Below are 13,237 nucleotides of genomic sequence, written 5' to 3'. Positions count from 1 at the left end.
ACGGAGACATAATTGAAAGCAGTTTCTTTATTTCTTATTACAAAGTTTAGGGCAATGCACAAGGATCAAACACTCATACACATGGAGGCATGAAATCTAAAACTATTCACTTCTCATTGTCCCCAAAGAGGTATAAACTCATTCACACACAAATAAAAAAGGGAAATGACCAAATAGCAATAGGACGACGGCATAAGGAAATGTATTAATGCCTACTCCAAACATGCAACTAACTGATTTTTACAAAAGTCTCAAAGGGTACAGAAAGTGTTTAAAAGGATCCTTTAGTGTGTAGAGAATATTTAAAGATTTGAAACATAACCAAACCCTCAGACTAAATCCAACATGTTTGACTTTGTTTGGGTACGTTATATGACCAGGGTGTTTTTACTGTCTGAAAGATGACCTGGCTTAAACTCCAGCGCTCCTTTGTTGAGCACAAGGTGAATTGTAATACGTTTTGAAAGTTCAAATCAAGTTTGAATGGCAACACTTTGGTGCTGCTGTCCTGTTTGCACTCATCTAGAAATCCGATGAGGTTAAAAAAGTGAATTGAGCCAGGCAGTTCAGGAGGCACAGATGCTAAAAGTGGATTAGAAAATAAGTCCTTGGTTTTCAACATTGCAGTAGGATTGGATTGATGGTGTGGGGGGGGGGTCCAGGCATCGTCTCACTTTGACCTGGGGAGTCAGGTGGTCTTCGCCTCTTCTTTTGGTCTAAATAAAAAGGAGACATGAAGTCAGTCCATGTTTCTTAATGAATATGAACATATGGAGACCAACCGGTCCATGCAGCATCACTTACCCAGATGTGTCCATCTTCTCTTCTTCCTTCTCCTCCTCTTTCACTTCTGCTAAGAAAACGATAGAAGGGTCATTAACATTAGCAGTATGGAAATTGGTAGAAGCAAAAATAGAAATGTGTTGACTGGTTAATCCAAGATGGAAATTAAGCCACCTTTAGATGGAATACAGGCCAGGCCACCTGTAGTCCATCTAAAGGACAACAGGCCAGGCGGTGGTAGTGGTGCCTCACCTTTCTTCTCCTCGCCCTCCTTCTCCTCCTCCTTCTTCACACGCTTGGGCTTCTTGTGGTTGGCTGCGTTCCTTCGGCCCCCGCCCTGGCCCTCAGCCTCATCCTCCGAGTCTGAGAACTCCTCTTCACACGCGATCCTCTTGTCGTGGGCGCGGACTGAAACCAACCGTGGAACGAGCACCAATTAGCGTCCACCCTCACATCGTATACACAACAAGACCGCTCAATGTTTGTAACCCGGGGGGGCCTCACTTCTATGGACAGGAAGGGGTCCCGTCCATTGAGTCAGACCCACCTATCATCTGTAGCCCCCCCTCAGTGTGATGGCACACACTTTCATTTGGACTTGATTTACCGACAGATAGGGTTGAAAACAAAAAAAGCATGAATGGGGCCAGGGGCCAATCAGGTTTACTAGATCCTAGGGCGGGGGGGGCAATCAGGTTTACTAGATCCTAGGGCCAGGGGCCAACCAGGTTTACTGGATCCTAGGGCCATGGTATGCCTCGCTGGGCCACAGGAACAGGTCTTGAGATTTGGTCATCATAAACAAGGTGACACCAACAGTGGGAGGTGCACAGATGGTCTGGGTAGAGGACTTACTGGAGACCCTCTTGTCAGGGTCCTCGTCGTCCTCCTCAGCGCTGTCGGGGTGCGGGGCGTCCTCGGGGATGGCCTGCATCTGCACGCCGGGCGCGTGGGGCAGCATGCGCAGGTTCTCGAACAGCCGCTGCTTGATCTTCTCCAGGTACTCGCCCGTGTTCTGGTTGGTCATGTTGGACGGGCTGATGTGCAGCTTGAAGTCCGGCCCGAAGTACTCAAAGTAGTCGTTGTAGGGCAGCTCATTGGGGATGGAGCAGTCCAGCGCCACGGCCGTCTCGTAGGTCCAGCAGCGGGCCACGTTCCTGATGGTGTAGCCGCCTCCCCCCAGCATCAGCAGGGGCAGGTTGAAGCTCTTCATGTACTCCACACACTTGGCATGGCCTGGACACACACAGTTCAGGACAAGACACACACAACGTTCAGGACCCCCCACCCACACAAACACCCACAATTTTACTCCGACCTGACCCTTGGAGACCCTCTCTCGGAGCCGACATACCCTTGATGGTGAGATTGAAGCAGCCCAGCCGGTCTCCGGAGAGCGAGTCGGCGCCACACTGCAGGACCACAGCACTGGGCTGGTACATTTCCATCACTTTGGCCATGATCTACACATTACACACCAACAATGTGCTTACTACACCGATCAGGATCAACCAAGACCCCCTGAAAGCCCCTACATTAGACCCTGTGGCTCTGTAATCTAGGGAGACTTACGGGTTTAAAGATGGCTTCGTAGGACTCGTCGTCAATGCCATCTCTCAGGGGGTAGTTGACTGCGTAGTACTTGCCCTTCCCGGCTCCAATGTCCTGTGAACACTCATTGTTAACATTCAATGTTGTGCTTTTTAGATTGTGTGCATTATACACACAAACAAAGCAAACTCAATGCCCTATGCCTCATGACTTGCATGCACACAGACATCTGACTTACCCTCAGGTCTCCTGTGCCGGGGAAGTACTCCCCGTACTTGTGGAAGGAGACGGTCATGACGCGGTCGGTGGTGTAGAAGGCCTCCTCCACACCGTCCCCGTGGTGGATGTCAATGTCGATGTACAGCACCCTCTGGTGGTACCTGCAGGACACAGCGTCGGGGTGTTAGTGCATCCCATGGTTCACAACTAGATGACGGATGCCTTTTAGATGATGGCCAAATCTTATATCTTTCATCACAGAAAATACAAATTTCTTGAAGAATCATCATGCGAGGCCACTGATCCATACACACTTGAGGGCATACTAGTCAAGGGTTTGTATACAACGGAAAGAAAGTGCCCACAAAGGCCGTGTTGACCACCAAAGGCAGTGTGAAATTTCTCCTCCCAGCCTCGCTAGGTCAGGCCACTCCCATTTCCACTTACTTGAGCAGCTCCAGGATGGCCAGCACGATGTCGTTGACGTAGCAGAACCCCGAGGCCTCAGACTTCTTGGCGTGGTGGAGCCCTCCGGCCCAGTTGATGGCGATGTCCGTCTGCTGCTTGTTCAGCTTCACCGCCCCGGCTACACCACGGGGGGGGGAGATATGGATCAGAGGGGACCCCTGACGCTGGTCTCTAACCCTTAAGAACATGGAACTTGTGAACTCAGCGTTAACCTTACCCAATCAAAACTGTGTGTCAATATGCATCACAACCCCCACTACCAGAACGATCTCCAACAAGGCAGGGTGAACGTGAACTGAGAGTGATGCACAGCTGAGGAAACGTACCGACAGAGCCCCCGGTGGAGAGCTGGCAGAACTCAAAGAGCCCATCAAACACAGGACAGTCCTCCCCTACGTTGACTGGGGAGAGGAAACCAAAGGTTAGAATATAAACCTATAGCTTATATGATGATCTATCATTAAAAGCCATTAACCGGGATGAGGCAGCAGCCGGGCAGTCTGATGAAAAAAGAGCTCACATCTCTGCATCTGTTTGCTATACTCCGACATGTTGTCCGGCCGGATAGACCGGAGGAACTTGATGTAGTCGTCGCTGTGGTACTTGGTCATCTCCTCGCCGTTGGCCTTGTGTGGTCTCTGGAGGAACAACACACCCAGCAGTGGGTTACCTTCTCCTCAGTCACCCGGCACAGGAAAATAGAACCTGTTCAATCATGTTATTTCCTTATTCTGACCACATACATTGTGCAATGTGTTTGTGGTTCAGAACTGGCCTCTTGTAACCAGTAACCAGAGATGGTTATTTATTACCCATTAGTTAAGTAAGGTTTTAATGAGCAGGGTGTCAGGAGAGATATCAAAAGTTTGCGATTGAGAATGCACAGCATTGCTCTGAAATAGTTAAATAGAAATAACTCATAATATATTTATACACAAGAAAACAAAAGATCATTCCTCAACACTGCATGTATTTGGCTCCCGGGAGGAAGTGGCCACTACTAACATAGATCTCCATCTTCCTGTACAGCCCGTAGTTCAGCAGGAGGTTGTGGGTCATGCGAATCCTGTGGGGCTTCATTGGATGGCCTTGGCCATAGTAGTAGTTTCCAACGTCCCCTGAAAAGTCGGAAAACGTTCAAATCAACTGTACACCAAAGTTTCACAGAAAGCAATTCTCTCAAACCATTATTTTTGTTTTTTTCTTTTAGTTATCCTCAATACATAATTTATATTCAGTTGACTGTTACAAATCATTGATAATACTACAGTATGGCAGCACACAATGGATAGTGTTGCACCCACTGTAAAATAAAAAAAGGGTGTTTTTTGGTGCAACACCCCTATCCAGCTCTATGGTAGTGGGTTTATAACGGGGGACGATAAGGCGATACTGAACCGGCCGGTCAAGGTCCCCTAGAAACATGATTTACGCAACTTGTATAGCAAACGGTTGGAAATGAGGATTTGAAGATAGGTTGATTCAACTGATTGATGATAGAGGAAGTGGATGGACGGGATGAACCTCTGGGTAATGAACCTCTTAACGCCGGTCGCTCAGGGGTTCATAACCCAGAGGCGAGCTGCGTTCAGAGGCCCAACATGAATGGATTTTATGGAAGAAATTAAGCGTTCATTTTAAATATGTTAAACAATATCAGTAAGGCACAGCACAATAGCTAAACGACGAGATGTAGCCGCACAACAAGCTAACATTAGCAGCACAGGCTAGTTAGCTAGCACTCGAGCTAGCACGCCGGCTACTCTTGTTAGCTATTCGTTTGGCACCACTTTACAGAAGGATAACATGCAATTAATTGATCTGTGTACAAGGTTCGCGCGATTCTAAACGTATGCAAAACAAGAGTGCATATATATTATATTTACCGTCATAATAATAGCAAACTTTCTTCTTTGTTCCTTGAGACAGCGCCATTTTAGCACGGTTCTCCCCGCTGCTCGGTCTGTCTCCACCGAGAGGAGCTGCTGCTGCGCTACCGACCAATCAGAGCGGACCAGGGAGCTGCAGCTGCGCTGCCGACCAATCAGAGCCGACTGGTGGAGATCAGGGAGGACTTCACCACCAGTGGCTCTTTATTATAGATATATACTCAATGTATATGATCTAATGTTTTCATGGAGCAATACTGTAACCATCAGCGGCTCTTTAATATAGATATTATCATTATTATTATTATTATTATTATTATTATTATTATTATTATTATTATATTAATTGGCTTCCAATAAAACAACGCATAAATTTCAAGATCCTCCTCACCACCTACAAAGCGCTAAACAACTTTGCACCCTTGTACATAACAGATCTCCTTCATCGCCACTCCCCCAGTCGCCGCCTACGTTCCGCTGATTCCAACCTTCTCACCTCCATCACCAAGACCAAGTATCGCACCCTGGGGGACAGAGCCTTTACCATCGCCGCCCCTACCCTCTGGAACACCCTCCCTCTGGCCATCCGAAACTCTGATACACTGTTCATTCAAAAGTCAACTTAAAACCTATCTCTTCAGGACCACCTACAACATTTGGCAAATCATCCTCCGCCATCTTCCACTCTCTCCCGCTCTCTTAATGTGTTACCTATTGTTGTGTTGTTGTTTATTTTTTCCCTTTTGTTTGATTGTCTGTACAGTCTGTATGTATTCCTTTCTTATTTGTAAAGCGTCTTTGAGTATTTAGAAAAGCGCTATAAAAAACGGATCAATTATTATTAATATTATTATTATTATATGTACTCAATGCATATCGAATGTATTCTTGGAGTAATACTGTAACTATCTCTTAATATAGATATACACTCAATGAAAAATAGCTAATGTATTCATGGAGGACTACTGTAACAATCAGTGGCACTTCAATATAAATATATACTCAATGTATATATAATGCATTCAATACAACATCCAAATGTTAGTGCTAGATTCAAAACAGCAAAATGTGAAGTGGTTATTGAGCAATATTCCAAGAGTGTTTGTACATACAATGTAATAAGATGAATGTTAATTGCACAGAGCGGAACGATTATGTTTGAAAATGTGGGACTCAAACTGACTGTGATATTATTTACTGCCAACAACGTCACCTGCTGTCTCACTAAAGAAACTGGGCAAGCAGGGTCTTATTGTAGCCTGGTCCTACCAGACTCTCGTACTTCATTTCTTTAGTACTGGACCTACTCAATGGGCTGCATGCACTAAACTGTGTGACGTACTTCCTGTTTCAAATAATACAGCCCCGCCGGTTCCGGTCTGTGTGTTCATCGCGCTAGCCAGCTAACGTTAATACACTTTAAACATGAATCAAGACCGTAAACATTTAAAAACGGTACATTTTCTTAGGCAGGAGAAACCTACGCCGAGCACTGCTGTGTCCCCCACTGTAGACCTACAGCGTCAGCCAAATTCAACGGGGTATTAAGTTTCCATGGCTTTCTGAGCCAAACTGACGTGGAGTCAATGGATTGTAAACATACCCCGGGATAAATATGTCAACACCACTCACTCTAAGGTCTGTAGCAGACACTTTAGTTCTGACAAGATAATTGAGCCAACTACTCTTCAGGGTCGAAGGAGACTTACAAAAGGTGCCGTACCGACCCTTTTTGAGTGGAACCAGTATACAGTCGAAACCCCAAGGCGCGGCGTGAGGGAGAGTGGATCGGTTCGTCGCCCCTCCGGAAGATGAAGTTGATCTCCTTTTCAACGATCAAGACTACTGCTCTGTCCCTGAACCGGCTTCCATGGATATGTCCGCATGCTGCTGAAAGCGTCTCAAATGAAGTACAGGATCTGAAAAAGGAGCTACAGGAGTTACGTCTCCAGCGATAGTTTGGACTGCAACGGTTTGCTGGCTCCGACGCAGACATCCGATTTTACACAAGGGAAGTCACTACAGTTTTTTGTATTAGCCTATGTTATAATAGCAAACAAGCAGTGGCATGTTGAGAGATGGTGTAATTGGAGTTGGCGATGTCCATGTCTTATCAGAATTCATATATATGAATGTCACCGCACCAATAGTACAGAAACAAACAACATTTATAATACAGATTTGTGTAAAGACTTACAGAGACGTGTTTCCAGTTCAAGTCTACAAAAGTTTATTTTTAAATAGTTGAAAAAAGTCATGTTATTATTCTATGAGATGAAAATAGGAGCACTGAAGCGACAGCGCCAGAATGTGACCGTCTCCAACTCCACCAATGCTGGTCCTAGAACAAAAATACTATTAATAAACAATTGTAAAAATGTATGATTGAGCAGGTAACACCCTACTTATCTGCATGCAAGTACACGGCAAACCACCAAACCGCGCCTCCCAAAGATACGGCCCGGACAGGAAAACTAATCTAAAAAGAAAGAGCACAGATACCACATTAGGGCATTGGATATCCAGACCCATCAGGTCGTCTTACAGGAAGTTGGGCCAGTTATTGAACTGCACCCAAAGAGGAAACTAAACAAACCTATCTGTCAGCTGAGTGCCAGGGATTAGTTACGACACCATCCGGTAGAGCAACCTTTGCGTAGTGGCACAAATCACAAGACAGGTAAAAGGGAGGTGACTGAGGCTGAAACAGGTATATGGGAGAAATACAGGTCACCCTGCTACACACTTTTGTAGTGGTGTGGTGTCTTGTGAATAGATTTGCCAGCTACGACCACCTGATGGCTTTTTGGTCTTTGATTGAGCCTTGTCTCTACAAGATGGTCCGTGTCTCCAGAGCCAAATCAGCTGCCCAGAAAAAAGGAGTGGTCGCACCTGCATCAACAGTACTTTATAAGTAGTTACAGATGTAATTATACGTGATGCCATTGCATTTTTATTTGTTGTTTGAGCTATACTTTTTTTCTTTTCCTCTCAGAGACAGCTGCTCCAGCCCATAGATTAACTCTTTCTTTTTTCACCACTGGTGATGAATCCCGAAGCTTGATCTAAGAGAAAAAGGTAAATCATTAGAAATATAACCTCAGCATCATGGGTGTAAAAAACAACTTGGTTCTTATGACGGTAAGTACTTGAACTGTGCTAGAAAAAGCCTACCATCCTGAATGCTTACTGTTATATTCTCTCCCTCTTAAAATAAAGATGTTTTTTTTTAAGCGGACTCCAAGAATCACATAATTATTCCGATGTACCTGTACTTCTGCTGTGCAAACGACAATAAATATCTTGAATATTGAAAAGTTGTAGTCTTGTACTCATTACCTTGACAAAATTAAATTGTGGGTGAAAAACAGGGAGACATGAAAAACATTCAAGTTGGTGGCCCTTGAGGACAACACTTAGCTACTGCTTTACCGAGCAAACACCACTGAGCAGGGATGAACACAGCTTCCTGCCTAGACTCAAACTGTGGTGCCTTGCTCTTCCTCATCGACCTGTAGCACAAGGCTCTCACGCTGACCTGCCCTGTAAGCTTGTCTTTATTGGACACTGAATGAAATAACACATACAAATTAATTGAGCTTCAATTGTACTGGGTTACTCGCATCATCACATCTATAACATGTTACTACATGGAAAGTAGTAACGTTACTTTTAAATACGCAAAACCGTGGCTATAAATTAAACTATTATTACTCAACACAACAGGCAAACATCAAGGCTGATATAAAACACTGATTAAGGAATCTTGTTGGAATTTGCTTTTTCTGCATCCTAACACACGTTAGAAAGTGACAGTTAACTGACAGACTAGACTTTGACAGTAGCTAGCGTCTGTTAGACGTAGATTTCTTAACTTCGTAGATGTGAATGTAGGTCGCAGCATTCAGCCTAAACCCCTTCTCCAATTTGCTGGTCGGAGTTTTCGTTTCTCTACATAATCGATGTACATCAGTGATGTTTATTGTCGGCAGCTCTTGTAAACACCGGGTGTAGAACGTCGCCATCTTTGACCGGAAACTGTGAAGCTGTATTACGGCGAATCAGGAAGTGCTTGTGCAAGTAGCCCATTGAAAAACGTTAACTCACTTGAAGGCGGGTGTCTGTTGAAGTTGAAAACTATTGGATCTGCCCAGTGCCACTCTGGATCTGCATTTACCAATCGCTAACGTTTGCCAGGGAATCGCGTTGCGCGCAGGCTGAACAAACCAATCACCGTGCGTGAAGATGTCTGTGATCTCAACCACCCCCCCTGATCGCTGATTGGACGCAGAAAATTTAGACGGCGAAAACCCACTAACTATGGGGTCAGAACACTCTCATGCACAGGAGAAGGATTCACAAATGTATTTTGTGATTTATATATAAATGACTCTCTTCTCATAAATACATTTCAATGCACACACAAATTGATATTGGTATGTATAAATGTAAAATAAATCCCTATACAAACATAGGTTTCACAAACACATTTCTGATCCACAGAAATGGATCAAAAATGCACAGAAATGGATCAGAAATGCATTGTAGATCCGTCGATCCATCGACGACCCTGGAAAGCTCCCCCATCCGTCAGCCACGCCTTCCGACGTCCTGTGACGGACGGTGAAGTGGGCACGAGGCGTAAGTCCAGCCTCCGAGCCCGGTTCCCCATGTACGATCATTCCCATGAATGATCGTACGTAACAATCTCTAGGTGGCGAAGAAGTAAAAGCTGCGTCACGTTTTGAACTAGTTTCGACTTTGATCTAGTTTCGACTGAGTTTTGGGATTGTCTGCGCCGCTAAGTAGTAAACAATTATTAATGCTACTTTAACGGCACCGACAATCTGAAAACCCAGTCACTGCAGTCATGTCATTGGCTGAAAACGAGGGATTGGCCGTTTTATGTTATTATTTTTTGCTGAAGAAGGAGGGGTGGGCAGCTGAAAGGAGTTCTAGTGAAACAAATGTTGTTTCGGCCAGGAATCAAGAGGGCCTAGTGCAGTGGTATTCACTATTTTTTTCAGGAGAGCCGCACTGACAGGACGACGTCAACAGGAGAGCCATTTTTACCGCAAAGTATCAAAAGCTATAAATCCAGTCATAAATAAGTATGCCTGCTTAATAATATTTCCTCCCTGAAGCAGTGTTTCCCACAGAATTTTGTGAAACTGTGGAGGGAACCCGGTCGTTAGCGGGGTTCGGGGGCATGCTCCCCCGGAAGAAAATTTGGTACCTTTTAACCTGGAATGCATCAATCTGGTGCACTTTGAGAGGAAAATTAAGACTTGTGTGACTGTGTGCTATTTTCTGGAATAATGTGGAGACACTGGGTCACATAACATGGAAGCTATTGAAGAATAAGTTTATAAGAATAAGTCCATCCAAAGAGCACATTCTCTCTTGTTATGCAGGAAAACCGCCAATCTGCGTAGAGCCGAGCAAGTTTAAAAATATTTTCTAGACAAGGCTATATTTCCACCTTTTAATGCCGCTGTTGATTTATTTTTTAAATAATTGTTTGTATTGTTTTTTTTAACTATCTGTATTCACTGCATGATCATATCACTGTATATTTCTATTTTTACATTATTTAACATGAATGACGTTGATGGTTTTTAGGCACTGGGGTGAGTTTTTATCGCAAAAAGTGTATTAGTGATAAAGGGATTTTTAGACTGGTTCAGCTGCTGCTCAATGACTCTCACGTTCCTCTGCTTGCGATCATTGCAATTCACCATTTATTGATCCATTTATTCAAAAGATCCAAAGAACGAGTGCATTATGGTATGATTTTTATAATATTGTTAATAGCCTAGTAAACATTTCAGTTGTGTTAGTATTTAATTTTTCATTTGCTTGTTTAGCTGTGTATGACAGTTAACACTGTTGGTGTATTACAATTATTTATGTGGGTAGGCTACTCCAACCTCGTTGCTGATCGATATGTAACCATTTATTTGCATATAAATTATTGATTGCATTTTTCGTAAATAGTTGGAAGGAATCTGTTTCTTAAGCAATAACATTGAACTGTTTTTTTTTCTAGGCCTACATATATTTACTATGTTGTTGGTGTTATATGTTATGTGGAGCAATCTTTTATATTTATGAAGTTAACTTATACTTCCATGGTCGGTAAACAACGCGACTGCGATCGCTCAGACCTCTCGCTTATGATGCTACAATGCTAACAATATTAGAAAACAAGAATATTTCTGCATCCGGACGTCATGAACTAGGGCGTGGCTAGGCTCCCGAGATTCGGAAGCGAATCTGTCCTTGACGTTGCCCTGCGACATTGAGCAGTTTTCATAGGAATGGGTGGGCGCCATTTTGGAATCCGCTGTCCATTCTATAATAGGTCCATGCATGGTTCAACCGAGACGGCAAGTGGACACACGTTGCTGCTAATTATTCGTTGGTTGATCATTATATCTACTTGACTCTACTTGTCGAAGAGGAAAGCTAACATGGATGGCTGTTTCTCCAGACAGGTAAAATAAAATCTTAAACATAACTCTTGAATGTTACACCTTGCTATCTTGCCTTGAGGTTGCGATGGAAACCTTTAATACAATTGTGAAACACAATATAATTGTTAGTCATGCATTTATGTAATAATCCCGATAGTAACCCGATATATACGGCCAACACTAAAACCTTATTTTAATAAACAAAAAATTAAAACACATTTTCCCGCCACCTTATTTGTTGGTCTTTAAACACGTGTTAGCGACCTGAACGTTCTGATGGCTGAAGGCTACATTGACCCTTTGTAAGTGACCCCAAACTTTTGAACGGTTATGTAAAATATATATATTAGTGCTGTCAGTTTAACGCGTTATTAACGGCGTTAACGCAAACCAATTTTAACGGCGTTAATTTTTTTTATCGCGCGATTAACGCTCTTTTGGCTTGGCAAACGTTGTAGTTTTTTCAACTGCTGTCTAGCAACAACTAGTCACGTAAGAAAAACTACAACACCATACCGGATCTACACCGGAAACAAAACAACAAGCACGCCGCACGAACTTGTTGTGGTAAGCAAGGATACGGAGCGGGTGAAAAACTCCTTAAAAGTGTGTGTGTGTTTGTGTGTCACTCTGTTCGAGCCTGGGCCCCGTTTCCCGAAAGCATCGTGCGATCGCATTAGTGGATCGTCAAGTGCGTCGTTCGAGCATCGTACAGTTTTCACACCGTTTCCCGAAAGCATCGTTGGTTAACGAACGTCGTGAAAACGCTCGTAGCTAACGAGGATTCCAGGGGTACTCGTAGGGTGCTAAGAGCATCATTAGCCTACTATAGCCTCAGTGGCGTCACCAGCGCAAATTCCGTGTATTGGATGTGTTTTATTAAAACACAACCAATACCACGGAATGCCCAGCTGGCACAAATTCGCAACCAAAAACAGTGGTTACCGCCGATATATTACTCATAGGCCCAATCCCAAAGTGAGCCCTGAGGACTAAGGACTCACGGACCTAATTGATCACAGGTGCTAAGTGAGCGAGTGCGTGAGGCTCAGATAGGTGTATATATGGGATTGGGACAGCACTTCACGAGAGCACGTTACCTTGACAACGTTTAATGACAAAGATGTTGCTGACACATGCCGGTTTGGGAATTCTCATTTTTACTTTTTTTTGTTTTTTTGTAAATGCAATGAAAACAATCGGCTATAGCAATTTATTGTTATTAGAAAATATCATTTTTACTTTTATACACTTCAGTATAAAGGATGTATTGAATAATTAAGCTGATTATTGGCATACACATACTAGTCATAAGTCAGAACGGGCTACATTTGGCTGAATTATAAGTAGTAATATGAAGAGCTGTTTGGGAGCAAAAAGAGCAGGCTCTTGTTGGTGAGCTGATCCAAATGATCAGGTGTGGGTACCGGATTGACTCGGCTGCCAGATCGACTCGGGGTCCTAGATGCGCAATAATGACGCACTTCCTGTAAACGCTGTCTTTTAGATGCGCATGCGCGTTTACTTCATTCCCATGTTATTCCCAAGTATTAACAATCTCCTTTTTTCTAATCTATGAATAATCTAATGTACAAATTATTGTTGCCTATACTTGGCTAATATATAAAAGAAGAATCGGTTAACTCTAGTCACTGAACAGGGTGATCCACTTTATTTCCAGCGCTCCCAACACAGAGTCAAAACAGCGACCCACACGCAGACACTTCCGTTCTCCTCCTTCAGAATAAGAGTTTCTAACAGGAACTGGGTTACATATGCATTAATCAGTGCTTTTAGACGTGTTTCCAATGGCTTTTTTTGTGCAAAAGAACGGGCTGCGTTCAATGAAAT

At 43.7% G+C, this 13,237-nt stretch overlaps 1 protein-coding gene across 2 annotated transcripts; it reads right to left on the bottom strand.

Annotated features, from left to right (window-relative positions):
• Positions 1–12: 12 nt before the first annotated feature.
• On the bottom strand, positions 13–4,998 carry LOC307085321 (putative histone deacetylase 1-B). 2 transcript variants are annotated; one of them, XM_079750087.1, is made up of 12 exons: positions 4,908–4,998; positions 4,027–4,139; positions 3,542–3,659; positions 3,348–3,422; positions 3,001–3,139; positions 2,573–2,714; positions 2,356–2,448; positions 2,138–2,246; positions 1,639–2,019; positions 1,036–1,191; positions 805–853; positions 13–716 (listed from the first exon to the last, which is right to left on the bottom strand). In XM_079750087.1, the coding sequence occupies exons 1-12, from the start codon at positions 4,954–4,956 to the stop codon at positions 689–691; spliced, it is 1,452 nt and encodes a 483-aa protein (XP_079606213.1). In that variant the 5' UTR covers positions 4,957–4,998; the 3' UTR covers positions 13–688. The 2 variants fall into 2 exon arrangements, with proteins under 2 accessions (XP_079606213.1, XP_079606214.1); XM_079750088.1 differs by having other exon boundaries at positions 805–850.
• Between the last annotated feature and the right edge of the window lie 8,239 nt (positions 4,999–13,237).

Source organism: Pollachius pollachius (assembly GCF_949987615.1).
Source record: "Pollachius pollachius genome assembly, chromosome: 13".
NCBI classification, from domain to species: Eukaryota; Metazoa; Chordata; class Actinopteri; order Gadiformes; family Gadidae; genus Pollachius; species Pollachius pollachius.
The sequence above is the reverse complement of the archived record's forward strand: the minus strand, read 5'-3'. Positions and strand labels throughout refer to the sequence as shown.

Excerpts from the sequence above, each read along its gene's own strand:
- LOC307085321 (XM_079750087.1), bottom strand. The coding sequence starts at position 4,956 with ATGGCGCTGTCTCAAGGAACAAAGAAGAAAGTTTGCTATTATTATGAC. Across the intron at positions 2,449-2,572 it reads CCGGCACAGGAGACCTGAGG|GACATTGGAGCCGGGAAGGG; the intron begins GTAAGTCAGATG and ends GAGTGTTCACAG. Across the intron at positions 717-804 it reads GAGAAGATGGACACATCTGG|ACCAAAAGAAGAGGCGAAGA; the intron begins GTAAGTGATGCT and ends CTTTTTATTTAG.